We start from the raw sequence: 25,000 nt of genomic DNA on the forward strand, positions 1-25,000 counted from the left end.
TTGAACTGATAACAAATTCAACTCATGCAAATTTAAAAGAAGAAGAAAAAAGTGAAACCAATTGTGATGGCTGACATGATTGAAAAGAGATGATGACTGTGTGGAAAAGTGTAGCCACTGAATTCTGTGCAAGTGTGACAAATTCTGTGATTGTGTGGTACCAGAAGAAAGCAGCAGTGTGTTTGTAATTTGATATTTGTCGAGTATGCTGGGGGTGATTGTGAGTTGCTGAAAAAAAACAAACTCATATCCTGTGAAATTTGAAATCTTGTCAAGAGTTGCTAGTCAGAAGCAACAGCTTGTACATGAACACTATGTACTTAGCCAGACAAAATTTATGTTGTGAAGAATATAGAGGGGTTTGGGGTGAAAGGTTTATTCAGATGACTAAGTGGCAGTGTGTGCGCAACAGAACCTTTGTTCAGAGATGCTTACTCTGGTGTATTGGATTGAAAGATCACATATCACTTTAAATGTGATAGTTATATTTTATTTTGTATTGCAGCCAGTATGTGTTTACTGATTTTAGTGCCAGTGCATGAGGTGATACTTTTTTTTTTCTCCTTCTGAATGGTCTCGAATTTTTTAACATATTCGATTTTTCCCTACATTTAGTACTTGATATCTTACAATATTGGTGATGTGTTCATGCTTACATATCTGCCCATCATTTCCTAAGATTTTTGTTGGCATGAATATTCTGTAAGATGTTTGGAGGGAGGATATACAACTTGTACCAAGTTTAAAAAAAATTCATTAGTGAATTGATCGAGAATATTTCACCTTTTTCTTTTTTTTTTGTGTGTGATGTACATAATTTGCTACATAGTTATGTAAGCAGAATATATACAGTAATCAGAATGTTGGGAAGTGCAGGTTTTTACATGCTGGGAAAGCAGGCACCCATACTGTTCAAAAGACATGTAAGATGGAAATGAAGGTTGAAAACATTTCTGCAATACCTTGTAAGAGAGGAACAGACCTTCAGCAATATGTTTTTGCTTGCATAAAACAAGATGATGAATGTATCATTTTCTTACATATAATTGAATTTATTAATTTCATGAATAATTAAAACATTCACCTTACTGGAGTCTGTAAGCAATGTATTTTTTTAAACATAAAAATTGCTACTTGCTTATCTTTAACAGTGTGTCATGATTTTGCTATTTTAAAATTATAATTTTTAAAATATAGTAGTGGAGGAAAAACATGTGCATGTAACTCTGTAATAAGTATTCAGTATTATGTTGTATTCAGAATTAATGTTCTGTGACAGTTTTATATACATTGTAATTTCCATTTCTTTACACTTGAAATAAAGCAAATTGTGATGTCTATTTAAAACACTATCAACTGCATTTTCTCTGCTTTCTAAAGGACACCATCTTCCCCATTTTATTTTGGGGATGCTTGAAGCCAGAGATGGCTTAGATATATAATTTTTTTTAAAATAAGTAATTGCTGCATGCATAAACACATGCACACATTCATAAGTAAACTGACAAATATTGATGCAATGCCAGTATATTAGGACAATGTATTGCGCAAAACACATTTTTTTGAACACCACTAAACTAGGTAAGTACAGAAATGAAAAAAGGATAAAGAAGCACAATACCAATATTCTATACTTTAACGAGTTTTTCCATATTGCACAATACATCACATTGTGATCAAGTACAGATTCTTGTAAAACAGTTTTTTTTTTTATCACTTATTTGGATGACTTAAGCAACTTCAAGAGATTATTTTATTGCCATGGGATATGGGGAATATTTCAGAATGACTTCAAAACATAAACCAATGGAAATAATTTCTAGGAAGTAAGAATAATGAAACAACCCCCCCCCCAAAAAAAACAACAACTTCTGAGCAGAAAAAATGTTAATAGAAATGGATGGTGAAGTTCAAAGAAGGAATTCTATTCCTTCTCATGACTGGCATAATAAATAAAACTAATGATGAACAAGCAACTTAACTCCAAACTTTTTAAACTTGAGTTAGCACTCTGTTTTGAAGATGTGTAACAGATGGATGGGATAAAACAGACCAAAGAATTTGGACGAGAGAAAGAGTTTTGTACAGCAGAGTTTGGACAAGGTCAACAACCAGGCCCTCTACAGGTTCTTCCTTGTCCCTGCCTGTTTTGGCAGAGAAGAGGCCATTCCTAACAATGACTGTGCCGGATTCAGTGCAGTAAAGGAAATTCTCATTCTTCCAAACCTATATTAGGAAACAGATTTGGCGGCTGGTACCCTTGACACATTCAACTCCACTATAGCTAGATTAGGTAGGAATAGGTCCTCCTTCCCAAGCTCTTCCCTATAACATAGCTGGCACCCTTGACACATTCAACTCCACTCTAGCTAGTTAGATTGGGTAGGAATAGGTCCTCCTTCCAAGCTCTTCCCTATAACATAGCTGGCACCTTTGACACATTCAACTCCACTCTAGCTAGTTAGATTGGGTAGGAATAGGTCCTCCTTCCCAAGCTCTTCCCTATAACATAGCTGGCACCCTTGACACATTCAACTCCACTCTAGCTAGTTAGATTGGGTAGGAATAGGTCCTCCTTCCAAGCTCTTCCCTATAACATAGCTGGTACCCTTGACACATTCAACTCCACTCTAGCTAGTTAGATTGGGTAGGAATAGGTCCTCCTTCCAAGCTCTTCCCTATAACATAGCTGGCACCCTTGACACATTCAACTCCACTCTAGCTAGTTAGATTGGGTAGGAATAGGTCCTCCTTCCAAGCTCTTCCCTATAACATAGCTGGTACCCTTGACACATTCAACTCCACTCTAGCTAGTTAGATTGGGTAGGAATAGGTCCTCCTTCCAAGCTCTTCCCTATAACATAGCTGGTACCCTTGACACATTCAACTCCACTCTAGCTAGTTAGATTGGGTAGGAATAGGTCCTCCTTCCAAGCTCTTCCCTATAACATAGCTGGCACCCTTGACACATTCAACTGTAAGACTCCACCACGGCCAGTTAGACTAGGTAGGAATAAAGTCTGCCCTACCCCATCCCACACTTCCGTAGAATGCTTTTTGTTTAGGGGGGTGGTAGTCCTGGCTCATCTTCAGGATGGCGAAGATTGGCAAGCCCCGAGTGGAACAAAGACCCCCACATAGAGTAGAATTCTCATAGTTATCAGCCCCGAGTGGAACAAAGACCCCCACATAGAGTAGAATTCTCATAGTTATCAGCCCCGAGTGGAACAAAGACCCCCACATAGAGTAGAATTCTCATAGTTATCCTTTTATCTAAATCATACTTTCTATTGAACAATTTCCTTCCTCCACAAATCCCCCATTGGCAGAGTACCCTGATAGTATGTTGACTGTGGCTGTCTCAGGAGGAGGAGGAGGATGATGATAAAGCCTACATAACCTAAACATAGAACCATCTGCACTGCAAAAGTATTTGTACAGAGTGCAAAACATCGTCTCTTCCTGCCCCTCCCTTCACAAAAAATCTGAACATTCTGCTTCATTGTCAACATATTTTTGTGTGTGGTCTTGCTAACAGACTGAAGAGGAACCTAAATATATATATTTTTTAATCAAAGTGCCATTAGAACAGAAAAGACCAATAACAAAAGTTTGTGGGTGCCTTTATAACAGAACCATAACATTTCAGGTGCCTTTGGAACTAATTTTTCTCCCAGGGTGCCATTGTAATGAACTAAAACAGTATAAGGTCATGTCATTCAATTACAGCAAGGTGCAGACAATGAAAAGACTTCAGTATACCCACTGGTAGACTCGGCAACGTATGTGTATTTACAAAAGAAATAATAGCAAAGCTGATAATAATTTCACTCGCCAAACACCCTTCCACTGCAGACTACCCGTCTTCTTGAAATACATGTGCATGACAGTGTGTCATTTTGAGGAAACGATGAAGCAGCATTAGTTAAAAATGAGTGTTAGTTTATGATCCACCAGTCATTTGTACAATGGCTCACTTACACTGGCCAGCTGTGGAATCTGGATCTAAAGCAGCAGGCAAAACAGACTAATCAATTTGACCAAAAGATCTTGTTGAAGAAAAATCTTTACATGCTGACAATCATTGGTCGACTAGTTCTTCAAAACAGTTGCTGAAAATTGTACCCATCTTTACACCGGTATCAGGAGTGAGATGGAAAAATTAAAAAAAAACAAACATGAGCAGACCTTAAAGTTACTGGTAAATGAAGAAAAGTAATGCATCAACATGTTTAAAATTGTTTGATACTGGTTTGACTAGCTCTTCAGAATGATTTTAAAAAAAACCATACCCATCTTCGCACTGGAAGTGTTTAGGAGTGTGAAAGGAAAGGTGAGAGGAAAAAAAGCAAGAAACAAAAGCAGACCTACATGAAGGTACTGTTAAACAAACCAAGTAATTAATCAATTGTACACTCATGTTGAACATGTTTGATCTGGTCCTACCACAAGTTCTTTATATCAACACTTATCTAGATAATGAGGAAAAAACACTTCACATACAAGTGTTAGTATGCCATGTACACAAAACTTCGTCACTCACAGCACAATGATGGAAGGGGGGAACACTCATGGTAACACCAAAGCCCTCCAGCAGTAACAGTTCTTGGATGAACTGTCAAATCAACAGTATTAAAAAAAATATGTGAGAAAATTGGACAGGAGGGAAAAGGTGAATATGAGCAAAAAGAACCAACCTTATAACACCCACTACAAAAAAGGCATCGACTGCAATAACAGTCAGAGCTGAATTATTAAAAAAAAAAAAAAAAAAATCTTAACTAACAGGGTTGAGGATGAAATACAAATCAATTCACGCATGCATGTGCACATTTTCCAAGCCACCAAAGAATATTCTTTTTTCAAGTTATTAAATACAGCAAAGTTTGTATAGTAGTACCGTACACAACTTCATACTCCAAGCCAAAACACCCAGACAATAACAATCATCATACCCGGATAGTGTGTGTATTGCACATGATCATGGTGGCCTTTTGACGGACAAACACACTCAGCTCATTTTCAAAGAGGCCAGTTGATTAATATTCCATGCGGTCTTAGTTCTCTGGCCCGGCACAAAAGACAACAGTTAACAATGACAACAAAAGCCATGATTCCTTTTACTCACAAACAAAAAGCCATTGAAAAAAAAAGAGAGGGTCTATTTGGGGAAAGGTAAGCGAGTGGCTGTATGATTTTGTGCACATGTGTGTTCCAGACACTTTGGCATCAGATCTTTCTAGTTATTCACTGTGTATATAGTGACCACAGAAGATTCACAGGTATTCTCTCTGTGCGAATTCAAACCTATCATAAGAGGGTAGGGAGACGAGACAAACAGTTTACTGAACATGGCCATCTGCCAATGTCCAAGAGAACAGTAGGAAGGGGATGAAAATGGGACACAAGGTAAGTCTTCATTCGCATGAAAAAAAAAAGAAGAAAAAAAAAAGTACTTAATCCGTCCGTACAGCTTATCTTTAACTGAAATGCCTATAATTATGTAAACAGCAATGTACGCCGTTTGACAGCAGTAATTCTAACTTGAACATAAATACTGCAAAAAACATTTGACAGCAGTAATTCTAACTTGAATATAAATACTACCCCCGGCCACCCCCCCAAAAAAAAAGTTAAACAATTTTCTTTTCTTTTATAATGAATTAGCGTTTCTTTCTTCATACCCCCCACTAGTGACAGAATACCCAACAAATGATTGCGGTCACTCCATGGAAAGAAAAAGCTGTAAAGTTTGTAAAGAATAAACTGCTCTCTAACCTGTCGGTGGTATTTCTGGACAAATGAACATGAAATAGATTTCAGTTTCACACAGAACCTCACAGAAAGGGCAGTCCAAACATTTCTGCTCAATTTCATGGAAAAAAAAGAAGATTTGAACGAAGAAGAGTAGGAAGAGAAGGAACACAGGGAAAAATAAAACGTGGTGACATAGGCTATTTACAGGGTCTTTGATGATATTCATGCTGGCATCTGCGTTTGCCAATAAAAGGAATCGTGGTGTAAAGAGACAAATACACGGCTAGTTGCCAACTGGCTGATTGGGGGATCGGAGTGATCCATACTGTACAGAAGGATGTCTTTCCAACTCCATGGTGTCAGTATTTACAGTATATCATCAATAAATCATGAATGTGTGACCAGGACAACAGTATATAAAAGACCCATAATCATATATATATATATATATATGGTTCATTAGTGTGTTGTGAATATTTACAGTTTAACATCACCATCAATAATGAATGACTGTGTGGCCTGGACAACAATATACAAAAGACCTATGATTTTTTTATATATATATATATATATATATATATATATATATATATATATATATATATATATTCTTGGGTCTTGGGCACAAGCAAAAAGATGAACAGCGCACAACACCGACATTCATCAATTATGTATGTACAAGAGAACCGACAGTTTCAATTATGTTCTAACATGCGCATAGGTATCCTGGACAATATATAAAATCACACAAGAGTAGCCAGTATGGAATATGATATCAAGAAGATTCCCTGTCACCCCATCCTCTCTCAGTCTGTGTACCCAGCGTCCTTCAGAAATAAAACACAACCCCCAAAACATAAAAACAACCAGTGTTATGTAAGTTTCTGGCAGTGTTTTTTTTTTTTTTTTTTTTTTTTTAAACCTTCGCTCCTGCGGTGAAACGCTCTGAACATTCTCCAGAAATGGCGGAGGTAAACCAAAATTTTTCGTGTACACCTGCATCCGCACATAATCTTTTATACTGCAGGAACAAAAATGTAAAAGAAAAATCTGATGTCGCACACAAATGACTGTACACTGATTTTTTTTAATACTCTGACATTTGAACAGTAATGAGAATACAGCCACCACCACCCTCCAAAAAGAAAACAACAACACAAAACAGCAAAAACAAAAAAACAAACAAACAAAAACCCCCAAAAGAAAAAAGAAATAACCACGCACACATAAATAAATCACCTTCCGGGTTAAAAAGCCCTATAGCCTTTTACAACCACCGAAGCAGTGAATTCATATCCACGGTGCCTATAGCGCTTGGCGTAAGGCGGGGCCCAGTCTTCCCCTTCCCCCTTTTTAACCTTCCCCAACGGAAGTTCGACACCCATTCGAATACACCTGGGTGGAGTGAGGGAAATGGAGAGTATAAAAGTGCCCAGGGACACAAAGGACCCCCTCCCTCCCCCCCTCTCGAACAGGCAACCAGGACTACACCCCCACAAGACCAACGCCTTAACCACACCACACGGATAAGACCACAGCCCCGAACAACTTGACCTTAAAGGCCCATTGCCAATAGGTCGTTAAACTCAATTCTACAAGGACACACGCTGGCCATTGAGGAGAAGCGTGAGCGAAGGAAGCAGGGCTCAACTTCTGGAGACGTTTTCCCTTGCAACACCTGTGGGAAGTGCTGCGCATCCGGAATAGGTCTCTTCTCTCATATGAGGACACGCACCGACAGATAAGCCTGCCTGTCTACTCATCCATCCGTCGGTCCGACGGGAGACTCCATCACGGGGACACAACACCTTGCCGAAGCAGGGCCTCGAACCCCGACCACTGCTGGAACAACTGGACAGAAGGTCCAACACCTAACCGACTCGGCCACGGCTTCTCTTTGTGAAGAAGGCAGACAGCAACAAGATCACAAACAAGGAGGGGTGGGGTGGGGTGGGGTGGGGGTAGTGACAGGGAGGCCACGAGACACTGGACACTGTACAACAGACCGATGACTTACTGAGTGATTTATGGCATTCTACGTGATACATCTCTCGAGGAAACGTCCCCCCCACCCACCCCCCAACAGTCGATTGATTGACCGCATTGGCAGGTTACGAGAACTGAGGGCTAGGACAAATGGACACAAACTGAAACCATTTCCATGGTCAACAGCAGAAAAAAAATCATTTGCGTGAACACATAGGGCTAGTGTGTGTGTGTGTGTGTGTGTGTGTGTGTGTGTGTGTGTGTGCACGCACACATGTGAAAGTTGATCCGTGAACAGGGAGGAGGAGTGAAGAGGAGTGGAAGAAAAATCGTGAGAATTTTCATGTATCTGTTTTATAAATTAACGTCTTTAAAAAAAAAAAAAAATTTTTTTAACACCGCGCGTACACAAAATGGCATCTTTTATGGCTGCATGTTCTCGTGCTTGCGTTTCAGGAAAACTTTTATTGCGCGTTAAGGACAGGACAAATAACTTTTCCCTTGGAGGAATGAACAAAGGGGGCAGGTTGCGTTACATCATATGTCTTGTAAATGACAGAGAAGCCTAGTGACACAATTATCAACAAATGATTGTGATCACTCCATGGAAGGAAGGATAGAAGGAAGGAGAAGGAGGAAGGATAGAAGGAAGGAGAAGGAGGAAGGAAGGAAGGAAGAAGGAAGGATGGAAGGGAGGGAGGAAGGAAGAAGGAAGGGAGGAAGGAAGGGAGGAAGGAAGGATGGAAGGGAGGAAGGAAGGATGGAAGGGAGGGAGGAAGGAAGAATGGAAGGAAGAATGGAAGGAAGGGAGGAAGGAGAAGGATGGATGGGAGGGAGGAAGGAAGGAAAGAAGGAGGAAGGAAAGAAGGAGAAGGAAGGACGGAAGGAAGGAAGGCTTAATTAACACTGTTGTGTCAGGTTTCCTTGGAGACCAGCCCTTGCACGAACATAATAATATTTGTCTGGCCAATGTACTTATACAAACGACGTGTCACGATTACTTGCCTCATGATTATTCATCAGCTGCGGTCGTCCCGCCGGCACTTAACCCTCCCAACCCTCCCCACCACACCAAAGTCCTTTCAACACCACCACCAAAGTGTGTTGCCTGTCGAATCAGTCTCTAAACACTACTCTCTCTCTCTCTCTCTTTCTCTCTCTGTCTGTTTAGCCGACGTTTTGGCAAGTCTGTGAGACAAACGATGGTAATGGGCCGACCATGACGCTCCCAGGACACTCAACAAGCGACTGTGCCGTCCCCGAAACACTATTCCTCTGTGTCCGCCAAATGTCAACACGTCTACAGGCAAGCCGCCTGCTCCAGTGTCCCTGGACAAGTCGGTGGTTCTATTGGGGGCAGAGTAGGGTGGAGGGCAGGGGAGGGGAGGGGAGGAAGGATGGCCGGGAGGAAAACGATCGGTGGTGATGTTAGCCATGTCTAACGGGGCTCCGGGAAAAAAAAAAAAGTTCCACCGTGTCTCCAAAAGCAAAGGAAGGAAGGGAGGGAGGGAGGGAGGAAGGAAGGAAGAAGGAAGGATGGGAGGGGATAAGGACTGAAAGGAGGAAGGAAAGAAGGAAGGAAGGAAGGAGAAGGAAAGAAGGAAGGAAAGAAGGAAGGATGGCAGGCTTAATTAACACTGTTGTGTCAGGTTTCCTTGGAGACCAGCCCTTGCACGAACATAATATTTGTCTGGCCAATGTACTTATACAAACGACGTGTCACGATTACTTGCCTCATGATTAATTCATCAGCTGCGGTCGTCCCGCCGGCACTTAACCCTCCCAGCCTCCCCACCACACCAAAGTCCTTTCAACACCACCACCAAAGTGTGTTGCCTGTCGAATCAGTCTCTAAACACTACTCTCTCTCTCTCTTTCTCTCTCTGTCTGTTTAGCCGACGTTTTGGCAAGTCTGTGAGACAAACGATGGTAATGGGCCGACCATGACACTCCCAGGACACTCAACAAGCGACTGTGCCGTCCCCGAAACACTATTCCTCTGTGTCCGCCAAATGTCAACACGTCTACAGGCAAGCCGCCTGCTCCAGTGTCCCTGGACAAGTCGGTGGTTCTATTGGGGGCAGAGTAGGGGGGAGGGCAGGGGAGGGGAGGGGAGGGAGAAGGTAGGGAAGGATGGCCGGGAGGAAAACGATCGGTGGTGATGTTAGCCATGTCTAACGGGGCTCCGGGGAAAAAAAAAAAGTTCCACCGTGTGTCCAAAAGCAAAGGCATTTCGTGTCCGACTATGACCATCAGAACAGCAGAGGAGGCAACTGCTGTCCCAAACATCTGGGCTAGAATTTGATTATAGTGGATATTGTCTCGCCCAAGTTACATCCCCCATTCTCTTGGCCAAGAGGGTTTTAGGACAGTCGGCATTGGGATGGTTCCCAAAGGCCAACTAGCCCCCAAGGCTGCAGCACAAGGAGCCAGTGCAGTCTTGCCTTGTAGTTTGAGAGACCTATGAAAGGGGAAGCAAGCTTCCCGGCTGTGTTTCAGACCTGTACCACAGTGACTATTCAGGAATCCATCTGGACTGACTGCACAGAATACATCGAACCATGTTAAATCACCATGTCAAAGAAAGCAGTGCCCTTTCTCTGAATCATCTGTGAACCTCTTAGTGGTGCAAGACGGACGTTAGGTGGAGTATTCCTCGCCCTGACGACAGGACTTCTGATCCAGAGGTCAGGGTTCGATCCCTCGACCTGGTGTGGTGTCTTCGGGAAAAGCGCTTCACTCCGATTGTTTTCCCTCCACCCGGATGTGAAACGGGTACCTGACTTGGTTGGGGAAGGTTCAACCGGCGGGAGGAGCAGATTGGGCCCCGCCTTCCTACCCCGAGCCCGTGGATATGAGTTCACTGCCTCGATGGGGACCTTAACGCTTTTCTTTTAAAGAAAAGGGTGAAGCTCGATAATGCTTCTTTTTTTTGTGTGTGTGAGGATCACGAAATAGTTGTTAATGCAAGAACAGAGAAGAGATCAATAAAACTGCAACTTAAACGACATCAGCAGGGGGAACTGACTCAATTCTTTCGACAGCTCATCCCCACTGTAAGCTACAAGAAAACTGCCATACTTAAGCTGTAAAAGATGCATTACCAGTAACAACTGTCCGTAGCACTGTCAGAATAAGAGTGATAACTTTTTGTTTCGGATTTGCCATGGGATGAATGCTCCGACGGGAATATATATATATATATATATATATATATATATATATATGTATATATATATATATATATATATATATATATATATATGTGTGTGTGTGTGTGTGTGTGTGTGTGTCCAGCACGAACCACACGTCCAAAGCATTCACAATCTGTCGACCCAGTCCGCAACCTATCCCTCAAACACACACATAATTTGACTCCATTACAGAAATAACACTGTTTTAGGTATGATATAGGGACAAGCACTTGCGCGCATTTGTATGGTCCGTCCAGTATTGTAAAAATATACATATAATGCGCCATTATTATGCATCACCTTCGGTTTGTGCAGCCATAATATCGACCACCCCACAATCCTGCCCCTCCCCCACCCCCCAGCCCCACCCCCCCATCGCCCTCCCCAACCGTCCCCCAAATCAGTCACAACGTGTTTCCCATCAAATCAGCCGCTAAACAGTACTCTGTCTTTCCTCTGTGTCTCGATCTCCAGCCCATAGTGTGGGCAAGACTTATCAAACAAACCAGCTGTGCAGGACCGATCACACGAATGTTCCCCCCCCCCCCCCCCCCCCAACAACGCCACCGAACCCTCCAACTAACAACTAGTAACGTCCCGAGGTATTTTAGTAGTCTGTCAGCAAATGTCAACACGTTCACCGTCAACCCAGCCTGCTCGAATGTCAGTTGTCAGGGGGGGGGGGGGGGGGGGGGGGGGGGAGAAAGGGAGAAAAAGTGAACGAGAGAGGGGTGGGGGGGGGGGGGAGGGGGGGAGAGAGGGAGGGGAGAGAAGGGAGGGACAGAGAAGGAGAGTGAGAGAGGTGGAGGAAGGAGAGAGAGAGAGAGTGAACGAAAGAGGGGAGAGAGAGAGAGAGAGAGAGGGAGAGAGAGACGAAGAGAGAGAGAGAGAGAGAGAGAGAGAGAGGAGAGAGAGAGAGAACGAAAAGAAAGAGTGAACGAAAGAGGGGAGGGAGGGAGGGAGGAGAGAGAGAGAGAGAGAGAGAGAGAGAGAGAGAGTGAACGAGAAAAGAGAGAGAGAGTGAGCGAGAGAGTGAGAGAGAGAGTGAACGAAAGAGGGGATGGAGAGAGCGAAAGAGGGAGGGAGGGAGGGAGGGAGAGAGAGAGAGAGAGAGAGAGAGAGAGAGAGAGAGAGACAGAGAGAGAGAGAGAGAGAGAGAGACAGAGAGACAGAGACAGAGAGAGAGAGATTGTCAAGTCGACGGTTCCGTCAGACCACACGTAACGTCTAGGGACGGAGTGTAGTGGTGAGCTGGAGCGCGGGGTGGATACACCAACCACTTCTGGTAATGATATCAGCCACTCCTAACGGGGTACCGATGACTCCTGCCATCACATCATATGGAGCAGTGGCCTAGTAGTAACGCGCCCGACTAGGAAGCCAGTGTCTTCAGGTTCGAGTCCCTCCATACGGACCAGGATTTTTCACTCTGCCCTTCTGATGGACCTTGAGTGGTGGTATGGGTACTAGTCTTTTTCGGATGAGACGATAAACTGAGGACCCGTGTGCCACGTGCGCTTAGCGCGCGTAAAAGAACCCACGGCAACAAAGTGGTTGTTCCCTGGCAAAATTCTGTAGAAAAATAGGATAGGAAAAAAAACACCCCTACACTTGCAGGCAGACAACCCCCTCCCCCCAAAAACAGGTGGGGGGCGCTTCACCGTGGCGATTTGCTCTCCCAGGGGACAACAACCGGAATTTCAAAGAGAAAAAGCATAATACAATACAATCTCTCTAAAAGTTTTCCCCACAGGGTACCGTTATCGCATTTATCCACCCACCCCACCCCAAAAAAGACCCCCCAGGTACAGGTGTAACGTTCCATTGCATCCTCATTAAGAAAATGACCCCCACAGTACAGGTGTAATGTTCCATCACAGCCTCATTAAGGAAATGACCCTCACCAAATAGATCTAATATTTCCTAATATCCTAAAAAAAAAAAAAAGAAAGAAAAAAGCCCCCACCCCCACCCCGAAACCAGTGCAGATGTAACGTTCAATTATACCCTATCCTACTATTCTTCTTCTTCATTCGTGGGCTGCAACACCCACGTTCCCTCGTATGTACACGAGTGGGCTTTTACGTGTATGACCGCTTTTACCCCGCCATGTAGGCAGCCATACTCCGTTTTCAGGGGGTGTGCACGCTGGGTATGTTCTTGTTTCCGTATCCCCTTCGAACGCTGACATGGATTACAAGGATCTTTAACGTGCGTATTGATATTCTGCTTGCGTATACATACGAAGGGGGTTCAGGCACATGCAGGTCTGCACAAATGGAAGATCTGACCTGGAAGATCGGAAAAATCTACACCCTTTTCCCACCAGGCGCCGTTACCGAGATTCGAACCCGGGACCCTCAGATTGAAAGTCCAACGCTTCAACCACTCGGCTATGGCGCCCATCCTATCCTACTATATGGCCCCTACAGCACTGGTGTAACGTTCCAACACATCCTAAGATATGTCCCCCACACTTCTGGCGTAACAATCTAAAAAAAACAACATACCCCTCAACCCCCAGCAGAGGTGTAACGTTCCATCACATCCTCCTAAAAATGACCCTCCCGGTACAGTTGTAACATTCCATTAAATCCTAAAATATGACCCCCCCCCGCCCACCTCCCTCCACTTCTGGCGTAACTTTCCATCACATCCTAAAAATGACCCTCCCGGTACAGATTCTTAAGATTAATACGAACCTGATAGTACAGGTGTAAACGTTCCATCGTATCTTCCTTCAAAACAAACAACAGCAAAACAAACAATACTCCAGGAGACTTACTATCCGAACTAACTCTTCAGAAATCTGTACAGATTCACCCCCAAGCCCCCCCCCCCCACCCCCCAAAAAAAAGTTCAATTAAAACCGATATATCCAACAATTTACCAGTGGAGGAAAGGCGTGGTAAGTATTTCTGGCCCAGCTAGGCCAGACATGCTCTAAACCTTACTCCATAAAAAAAGAAAAAAAAACCCCCACCCCCCAACCCCCACCCAACCGAAAACAAGACACCACCCACGATGCTAAAAGAACCCGCGTTAAAAAATACAGCAACCCACTACCCCCCCCCCCCCCCCCCCCCCCCCCAAAAAAAAACAAACAAAAAAACCCCCAACAAAACCTCCTGTGTTTAAATGATCTCTGGACAAACTCTGAATAATTTACCGCAGGGGAAGTCACCCCTCTTGACCCAGACCAGAGGCATCGCCTCCCTTCCTCCTTCACCACCACCCGATACTAATCATCAGGATGAGATCAAGGCTTCTAAAATAATCAACACCAGACTGTCGGAGTAGCTTTGCGCAACGTACCAGAAACACTTGATGGGTGGCAGTGGTGGGGTGGGGTGGGTGGGAGAGAGGAACGTAATGGTTCGGGGAGTCAGTTGGAAACGTTACACTCCGGAAAGGGATGGGGGTGGTTTGGGGTTTGGAGGGTGGGGGAGCGGAACTGGAGGGGAAGCAGAGTGCGAAGATGGAGGGGAGAGGGGATGAGGAGAGAGACTTCAACGGTAGTACCAGTCCACCGCAACCACCTCCGCCACCGCCACCACCACGGGTACTGTACGGCAACCCACACTTGCTAAACTTCAGCTTGGCAAACCAATACAAGCCACACATAGTAAGCGGATGAAAAACGAACGGCTGTTTCTGGTGAAAAACACCGACAGAAATTGTGCAGATGATTATTCTTGTAGTGCTTCGCCACAGAGACTGGTGAAAATGACGACGTAGGCGGCCTACGATTGGTGGGAAGGGGGTTGGGACGTGGGGGAAGAAGTGTAAAACTTGGACAAAGGGAGGGATAAGGTTAAGTGGTGGCGTGAGGCAGAGAGAGAGAGAGAGAGAGAGAGAGAGGGGGTTGTGTGTTCACTTAATAAAGTGTGGAGAGCTGAATGGTCTACATTTGTTAGTCTTCGTTCTGTTGAAAGGGCGCAAGAGAACCCAATATTTACATAGTCTTTTTCTTCTTCTTCTTCTTTTTTTTCCTATGACGGTAGAGTTGTTCATTTTACTTGCACTTTTTCTCTCCACCATCCTGTTCAATAGACAGTGAAAAAACAAACAAACCACCCTCTCTCTCTCTCTCTCTCTCTGTGTGTGTGTGTGTGTGTGTGTGTGTGTGTGTGTGTGTGTGTGTGTAATTCTAGACTTTATTCGAACAGCGTTGACATGGAAAAGACCCAGCTGAAAGAGAGGAGTGTGATTATTAAAAAAAAAAAAAAAAAAAAGAAAAAAAAAAAAAGTCAAGACTTAATCCAAACAGTGTTGCCATCGAAAGGAACCAGCTGAAAGAAACTGGGTGCAGAAGGAATTCCACCTGTCAGTCCGCGACCCGCATAAAAAGAAATGAAAAAAAAAAGAAAAAAAAAAGGGGGAAAAAAAGAGAAAAAAAAAAAAAAAGGAAAAAGGAGCAGTCTTCCTCCTCGTCCGCCCCCACCCCTCCCCACACACGCACTCATGCACACCCACACACACGCCCTATTGTCTACACTTTTGTTCACATGGGTCTTAAGGCCTGTAAATACTGAATATTATTTTCTATTTTGTATTGTATTTTGTATTTCACACACACACACACACACGCGCGCGCGCGCAAGCGCATGCACGCATGCCCACACACTCCCACAGTACATGCCCTTACTGTCTATCCCTTTGTTCACATGGGTCTTATGGCCTGTAACTATTGAATCAATGGTTTTTTTTCGATTTTGTATTTACATTTTGTATTGCGCACGCACGCACACACACACACACACAAACCTTGCACTTAATGCCCTTTAAGTTTTAGCAACGTATTGATCGAGATCCAAAATATCAAACATAAACAAATGAAATCAAAGATGTTTAAACATATACACTGAAAATGCATGCACCCCCCCCCCCCTCCCCACTTTCCTTTGAAACGGGCCCCGGACGGGTTGAACTCGGCAAAACCGAATTTTTCCCCCCCTCCCTTTTTTGGGGGTGGTGGTGGTGAAAAAAAAAAAAATTCGACTCGTTATTCCCACAGCCATTCCGCTCTCGAATTAAAACGTAGAGCGTTACAAGGTTATCAGAGCGAGAGATGATTTTCCTGAACCAGACTTCAGTCCGTAACCCCTTCATTCTGCTACGGACCCCCCACCCCAATTCTGCCCCCCCCCGCCCCTCCATCCCCCGACTCGAGTCCCACTAAAATAATTTTCTGCAAAACAGCTGGTGGTGGCACATTTGCTTTCGTTACGTTTCAAGACGTGGCCCGCGTCACTTTCATCTGAAAGACAGAAAAAGGAAAAAGCAATAGTTCTGGGGGTTACACCTGTATATTTGTATTGCTTAATTTTTTTTAAAATTTTTTTTAATTACAACAGATTTCTCTGTGTCATATTCGGGCTGCTCTCCCCAGGGAGAGCGCGTCGCTACACTACAGCGCCACCCATTTTTTTTTGTATTTTTTCCTGCGTGCAGTTTTTTTTTTGTTTGTTTTGTTTTTTGTTCTTCCCATCGAAGTCGATTTTCTACAGAATTTTGCCAGGAACAACCCTTTTGTTGCCTTGGGTTCTTTTACGTGCGTTAAGTGCATGCTGCAGACCACCACTCAAGGTCTAGTGGAGGGGGAGAAAATATCGGCGGCTGAGCCGTGATTCGAACCAGCGCACTCAGATTCTCTCGCTTCCTAAGCGGACGCGTTACCTCTAGGCCATCACTCCACTCTGTTGTTGTATACAACCAGAAGATAGAGTTTGCTACATTCATATAGAAAACGTGTCAAAAAAAAAAAAAAAAAAAAAAAAAAAAAAAAAAAGAGTAAAAAATTCCCAAGTTATGGAGTCGCTATAACCTCGGGAACTCAATGCCACACTGATTTAAGAGCAATACCATCTACCAGCACTTTCAAGAAGAATATCACGGACGCATTCGAAGGTTTTAGCAATTTACTTTTTGACACTGACGATTGAAATGCAATCTGGTAAAATGCGCACATGCACTTTGCAAACCAGCAGACTAAAGCATTTTGATGGGAAGGTTTATGCCATGTTAAGCCTAGACTTGAGCCACACACTCACAAACAAAACGGTATCATCCACATTTCTTCCCCCTGTTCTGTTTCGTGTCTCGGACGGTAAAGGTTGTAAACTGGTTAATAACATTGGTATGTATATTCTACATTTCTTCCTCTCCACTCTCATTGGCCTCCTTTGCGTCATTCGAGGGGTGTGGGGGTGGGGGGGTGGGGTGTGGGGTGTGTGTGTGTGTGGTGGGGGGGGGGGATGTTGGGTTTATTTTTGCCAATCTACAACTTTTTCCGTCTTCGAAACGAAACAGAATGGAAAGAGTACAGGGGAAGAAATCTGGATATTGCACACACACACACACACACGTGCGCGCGCGCTTATTCTTTCACCTTCTGTCCCCATCTCTCCCCCACCCCCCGTTTCCCTATTTTGGGGGGTATCTGCTTACCGGGCGCAGACCACACTCGTTGCTAAAAAACACCAACCAACCAACCAACCAACCGTCTGTTGGAACAGGTATCGTAAGGTTCATTAGTACAGCTTTCTGCTCCTGAGGTCCGACGTCAGAGCCATTACCTCTGGGCACCATGGTTACCTCAGGGGGACGGCACTGTGACTGTGCTGATGACCACAGCTGACAGTCAGCTTAGCAATGACCCCTTCTAGTATGGTTCGGCCATTGTGGCAAGACACAACGCCAGATGGGCTTCACATAATATCTATATATGATATCTATATGTCTATCGGCAATATCCACAGTTTTTCCACTCAAAACGGAATGACTATCGTTTACAACAAGGTGCGGACGTTCACTTCGTCAGTCACACAGAGCAGCTGAGGGGAAGAAATGATGCTGCCAATCTATTGCCAGTCTATATTTTGCCTGCCTACCTACCTGTCTATTTATCTATGTGTCTACCTAATGTAACTTGAGGTCGAAGAGGGCTAAAACAAAGACCTTCCCATGTATCTTCGGTCCCGAATCCATTGCCAGCAACACAGGATATATGTAACATGTACCCAACAGAGGTGTGTGTGTGTGTGTGTGTGTGGGGGGGGGGGGTAGAGTGGACGGGGAGGAAGGAAATGTCTGAACTAAACGCAAACCTAACACGCTCGTGTAGGTCTTCAGAGCATTCACCACAGCTACCCAGAAAACATCAACCAAAAACAAAACGAAGACCCCAGTCCTGAACAACCTAAGTAGTAGTAGTAGTAGTGTAGGGACTGGCATTTGACTGCCTAGGCCTCTCGGCCTTTTTTTTATGTTCCCTTCAATATCGGTGTCCTTTTATTTGTGGGATACATATGCTTTCTTTTACATGTTCTGTAAATCACTCATCAAAGTCAGTAAATTTTTCTTTTAAATTGATGTTCATGTCAAGGAGATTTTTGAACACATTAGTATTTTGTGCAAGTTTAGTTCCGATTGGTAGTGCATTCCATATTTGTGCGATTCTATTAGCTGATGAATTTTTCCTTAGGTTAGTATTACAGTGCTCTTTACAAATTTTCATTATTAAATTTCTTGTACTCTCATAATCTGACATTCTAAAAATATTATTCACATTGACTTCTTTATAGCAATTTGACATTTTGTATGTTTCTATTAAATCCCCTCTTAGCCTTCTTCCCTTTAATGAATGCAGATTTAAGTATGTAAGTCTCTGTTGATAGCTCATAGATTTGCATTCTTTCAATATTTTAGTTGCTCTTCTTTGTACCCTTTCTATAGCTATAGATTGTCTCTTGAGGTATGGGTGCCACACAATATTACCATATTCCACTTGTGATCTAACTAATGCTTTATACAGTTTAAGAAATATATCTTTATCTAAATAGGAAAATGTTCTCTTCATTATTCCTATCATCTGGTTAGCTTTATGTATTATATTCTGTATATGTATGTCAAAAGATAGTTTATTATCAAAAATTATGCCAAGGTCTTTCTCACTTTGACATTTTTTAATGTCCTGTGTGGTGTCTTCTATTATCATATCGTATTTGTTTTCTGGATTTTTTCTTCCCATATGCATTACTTTACACTTTGATACGTTAAAATATAGATTCCATCTATAAGTCCAGTCTTGTAACTTATATAAGTCCTTTTGTAGTGTAGTATTATTTTGTGCATTGCCGTAAAGTTTAGTATCATCAGCAAATATTTTGCATTTGCTTTCTATACTTTCAGGAAGGTAATTTATGTATATTGTAAAAAGCACTGGGCCAAGTATGCTACCTTGTGGTATACCACTAACATTTTCATTTGTTGACATTTTTTCTCCAATTCTAACTACCTGTGTTCTTTCTGACAAGAAGTTTTCTGTCCAGTTCAGTATGCTTCCAGTAATACCATACGAAGCTAATTTTAATAAAAGTCTTTGATGTGGTACAGAGTCAAATGCTTTTCTAAAGTCTAAATAAGTTATGTCTACAGGTTTACCCATATCTATCATTTTTGTGAGATCTTCAGTTACTTCTAAGAACTGTGTTGTACACGATCTTCTCTGTCTAAAACCATGTAAGTCAATACGTCGTTGAATTCGGCAACGTCCTACCCCCAGGAGACTGAGGATGCCCCAACCCTTGACACATTCGTTCAGAAGGTGTCAACCTGCTGACTAACTTCCCCCCGAGTGGTTAAAGCGTTGGACTTTAAATCTGAGGGTCCCGGGTTCGTATCTCGGTAACGGCGCCTGGTGGGTAAAGGGTGGAGATTTTTCCGATCTCCCAGGTCAACATATGTGCAGGCCTGCTAGCGCCCGAAACCCCTTCGTGTGTATACGCAAGCAGAAGATCAAATACGCACGTGAAAGATCCTATAATCCATGTCAGCGTTCGGTGGGTTATGGAAACAAGAACATACCCAGCATGCACACCCCCGAAAACGGAGTATGGCTGCCTACATGGCGGGTTAAAAACGGTCATACACGGAAAAGCCCATTCGAGTATATACGAGTGAACGTGGGAGTTGCAGCTCACGAACGCAGAAGAAGGAGGTGGTCCGGAGACAATACCACTCTCGATCAAAATCATGTGAGAATATTCAGCCTCTCCAGAGTTATTTCCCTTCTTTTGATGATGTCACCAGTGACGTCACTATCGCTGTGATCACGGCAGTCATGGGGGATGAGGGGGGTTGGGGTGGGGGTGGGGGGGTAATCAAACACAATGCCAGACCAAAGGGACGCATGTTTTAAAGAAACAAACAAAAGTTGCTTTATATCCATGTTTCCAGCGTGACAAAGGGCACTTAATTTGTCCTTAAGGTATACCCATTACTTTTTAACTCTTTCATTACCAAAGGAGCGCATGTCTAAGAATACTTATTTCAAGTCCAGATTTTTCAGTGAGACACTGATGAGTAAACTGATGGGCTTTTGGTTTGTCTGTTATGGATTACTTCGGTGAATCGATTCGCTCTGACGTATTTCTTTAAAAACAACAACAACAAATATACATATTGTCTTGCCTTGCCTAGAATCAAAATGTATGTAGATCGCCTTCAGTAATGAAACAAAAAAACACGAACAAACAAAAGGGACAAACACTGTGCTTCACGATGCTTAGCAGTACACAAGAGTGTTTCGTTTTGTGTAATAAGTCAAGGCGCCACCTGTGTATTCTTGATGCCATCTCTATACTCGTTATTATCTGAGTATTTTGTATAAAAACAACAACACAGAAGGTTCATTCAGTTAAAACACTGACTTTCACTTAAAACAACACAAAAATATATATTAAAATAGAATACAGACGACATTACCAACAATTAAAAAACCCCCCACACGTCCATAAAGTGTGATTTGGACTACTGTTGACATCACATGAAGTCTATCACCAAAGCTGTCTTGTCATACCCACACCCACTCCGCCTCCCCCCCTGCTCCCCACACCATATACCAACCCATATTCTTTTTTTTATTTACAGTAACAGTAACAAAGTCGCTTTGTTCACCTTGTGTAACGCACAAAAAGCCATTCTATCACCGTTGTCATCAAAACACCAGACAACGTTATCAAAACAGTAACAATAATCAGCACTACCTGTCTTCGAACGACAAACAGAACACACGACATCACCCACACCTTCACCGCTGTCCAAACCTGTAACATCATTCCAGATACTTTGCGCTCTTTTTTTTTTTTTTTTTTTTTTTTTTGGCCTCTCTTTTCCAATTTCTCTGTAAAACACTCACTGTCATCTTCATGCTCTCCCACAGTTATTCCAACATCTGGTGTCCAGTTTCACGTTCTAGTCGTGGGACTTTAAACACCGCGAAACACTCCAATGACAGCTCTCACAGCAACACACACATACACACGCACAGACACACAAACACGCACACACACCTTTGTGTGTGTGTGTGTGTGTGTGTGCGCACATATATATATATACATACATATACACACACACACACACATATATATATATACATATATATATGTGTATATCTATATATAGATAACTTATACATTTATACACACACACACACACACACATATATATATATATATATCTATATATAGTTACATACAATTTATGTATAAGAATCCAAGCCCCGATGTCTTCGTATCGAAACAGGAGGGGAAGAAGCGTCAAAACAGTGTTGGTTTCACTTGAAACCTTCAAAGCTGATTTGCGCTAGGGTTAGGGCGAGGGTTTAGGAGTGGAGTTGTGAGCAAAAAAAAAAAAAAAAAAAAAAAAAAATCAGTGGACACACACACACACACACACAGAGCACAGAACAGACTGGTCACATATGATCGTGACTGTGAAGTATGAAACGTGATTTTCCCCCCCAAGACCTGCTCCAAACTGAAGTACTAACAACATTTGTGCGAAATCGTGAGTTTTACAGCACACTACAACTCGTTACCCTTTCTTCATGAGTTAAAATAAGAGCATAGTCCAAGCTTTTTTTTTTTTTTTTGTACAGCATTGGACGTCATAGTCCAACCTTCGTGACTCGTCGTTCAACCTTTATTGTACAGCATTGGACGTCATAGTCCAACCTTCGTGACTCGTCATTCAACCTTTTCTTGTACAGCATTGGACGTCATAGTCCAACCTTCTTGACTCGTCATTCAACCTTTATTGTACAGCATTGGACGTCATAGTCCAACCTCGTGACTCGTCGTTCAACCTTTATTGTACAGCATTGGACGTCATAGTCCAACCTTCGCGACTCGTCGTTCAACCTTTATTGTACAGCATTGGACGTCATAGTCCAACCTTCGTGACTCGTCGTTCAACCTTTATTGTACAGCATTGGACGTCATAGTCCAACTTTCGCGACTCGTCGTTCAACCTTCAACCTTTTTTTTGTACAGCATCAGACGTCATTGTCCAACCTTCGTGACTCGACCTTCCTTCTTGTGAGTAAATAATCGAGCAGCGTGATCCAAACTTCACCACAGCAGGAGTCGTGTCATCACAGCTTTCATGGCGCTGTCCAACCCAGTCTTTTTCAATGTAGATTACTGAACAGAATAGTCGGAACTTCACCGTTTGTCAAACAAGGGAGGCAATTTCCGACCTTCAAAGAAACGAGACGAACTCAGAGACTAACATTTTTTTTATGAGCCACACATCTTTTTTTGTGTGTGTCTGATCTTCGCATAATCCATCGTTTACATATGTAAAATACACGATTGCACGATCCCTTATTCACCTGTATTACAGAGAGGACGACAAAATCCGTCATCTGCAGATACAAAATACATGATTGTACAATCCGTCATGAACACATACAGAGTACATGATTGTACCGTCCGTTATTCGCGGATGTAAAATGTAATATTGTTCAATCCGTCCTTCACTGATGTAAAATATAAAACTGCGTCCGTTATTCACTGATATAAACTGCACTATTGCACAATCCATCATTCACAGGTGTAAAATACAGGATTTTACAATCCGCCAATTATAGATGTAAAATACAGGACTGTACTATCCTTCATTCATAGATGTAAAATACTGGATTATACACAAACCCCCATTCACCAAGTTTATGAAACACTCGCGATTGCACTGCCCCGCCATTCACAACCACTGTAGAATACAGGATCGCACGGTTCACTAACTCACACGTGTAAAACACGGGGATCACTCAGTCCACGACTCATAGGTGGAAAACACAGGACTGGACAATTCGTCAGTCACACATCAAGTAAAATATAGGACTGGACAACCCCGTAAAGCCACAGAATCATAACCCGTTATTCGCGGTTTCGTCACCTCAGAATTGTGGAGTATCTATAGGTCAGCTTTGTCCGGCATTCACAGAAAAGTAAAAATTGCAGAACGACTCAGCTCAACGTTCACAGATGTTAGAACAACAGGACAGCAAAATTAATCTGACCGTCAGAAATGTCAAAAACACGGGGCTGTTAAGTCTCCGATTCATAGCTGTTAAAAAAAGAAAAAAAAGAAGAAGAAAAGGCCAACCTTACCATCGTTTAAACTACTCACGGAAGTCAATGAATATAATATAGGACAGCACAGTACAGTCTGACTTTTTTGTTTTGGACAGACTGTCTTAATAAATAGCAGACAGCATAATATTGGACATTCCACAGCATCTCTTGATCGTCACAGACCTTGGTCACAAACACAGACCCGCATTTCGGAACCTTCACCCCTGTGGAAACCCCCCCACCCCCCACAAACCCCAACAAAAACCCATCTTTCAAGATTTGTGGTTATCAACACACACACACACACACACACACACACACAGATGACAAAACTCAAAACCAGACAACCCTTCGTCTTGACTATCACCATCTCTCCCCCACACCCCCACTCATCAACGCTCCTCTCCTCCCCCTCCCTTCCTCCTCCAGGCTCAGGGCATCCTCCTCCTCCTCCAAACACTCCCAATACCCCTCTTGCCACCCCCCCTCCTCGTCCTCTTCCTCAGGGCCTTGCCCTCTCCTCCTCCACTCACTCCAAATCCCTCACCAGTGGAGTCACAAATATTCGTACTCTAGCCCCAACACCCTCCTCCTCCTCTTCCTCAGGGCCCTGCTCTCTCCTCCTCCTCCTCCAAACACTCCAAATCCCTCACCACTAGAGTCACAAACGTGCCTTCTCTGGCTCCACTTCCTCCTCCAAACACTCCAAATCCCTCACCACTAGAGTCACAAACGTGCCTTCTCTGGCTCCACTTCCTCCTCCAAACACTCCAAATCCCTCACCACTAGAGTCACAAACGTGCCTCCTCTGGCTCCCAATTCCTCCTCCAAACACTCCAAATCCCTCACCACTGGAGTCACAAACGTGCCTCCTCTGGCTCCCCTTCCTCCTCCTCCTCCAAACCCCTCACCACTGGAGTCACAAACCTTCCTCCTCCAGCCCCCCTTCCTCCTCCTCCTCCTCCTCACTTCTCAGGGCCCTCTCCTCCTCTTCCTCCTCCTTCTCCACCACCACCCACGGACTTGACATGGACCTGACCTCTCTCCTCGTGGCAGGGGCAGCGGGGGCAGGGGCTGGGGCAGTGGAGGGAGGGCTGGGGCCTAGTCCTTGAGGCTGGCGAGGGTGACCTCCTCCGTGTGGCAGTTGCTGTAGTTGCTGTGGCTGAAGGTCATGGTGAAGGTGTGCTGCTCGCGGCGCCGGAAGGGCCGGTGCCGGAAGCCGCAGTAAAAACAACAGAAGCAGGCGACTTTGAACTCCTTGCGGAACTTGGCTGCAACAAAGGAAACAAACAACAGAAGGGTTTATTGGTTCATTGTTGCTAATAGTCCACCTTGAACTCCTTGAGGAACTTGGCTGCAACAAACGAAAAAACAAACAAACAAAAAAACAAAACAAAACCCAAAACTAAAAAACCCCAACCCCAGAAAGGGTTTATTGGTTCATTGCTGCTTACAGTCCAGCCATAATTATCAGGACTGTCAAACCATACATACAAATGCTCAACCGCGTCAACACTAAACTGTCACATCCACACACACACACACACACACACACACAACACGCATGAAAATAAACTCACGGTTCACACAGTTCATCATGACAAATTATCAAAACCATTTAGAAGAAGAAGTGGAAGAGGA

General features: G+C 43.5%; 2 protein-coding genes across 2 annotated transcripts in view; one reads left to right on the plus strand and one right to left on the minus strand.

Moving 5' to 3' along the window:
• The window catches only part of LOC143279923 (uncharacterized), a 31,821-nt gene extending 26,232 nt beyond the window's left edge, over positions 1-5,589 (plus strand). Inside the window, exon 13 of the transcript XR_013054972.1 lies at positions 1-5,589. This exon is cut by the window's left edge and continues 944 nt beyond it. The gene's annotated coding sequence lies outside the window, so the exon portion shown is untranslated.
• Positions 5,590-24,417: 18,828 nt separating this feature from the next.
• Positions 24,418-25,000, minus strand: part of LOC143280277 (orexin receptor type 2-like) — a 33,988-nt gene continuing 33,405 nt past the window's right edge. The window contains exon 6 of the mRNA XM_076584908.1: positions 24,418-24,630. Within this exon, the coding sequence (XP_076441023.1) occupies positions 24,461-24,630 (170 nt within the window). The 3' untranslated portion in view covers positions 24,418-24,460. The remainder of the gene's footprint in view (positions 24,631-25,000) is intronic.

The sequence above is a fragment of the Babylonia areolata genome, chromosome 3 (genome assembly GCF_041734735.1).
Source record: "Babylonia areolata isolate BAREFJ2019XMU chromosome 3, ASM4173473v1, whole genome shotgun sequence".
Lineage (NCBI taxonomy): Eukaryota > Metazoa > Mollusca > Gastropoda > Neogastropoda > Buccinidae > Babylonia > Babylonia areolata.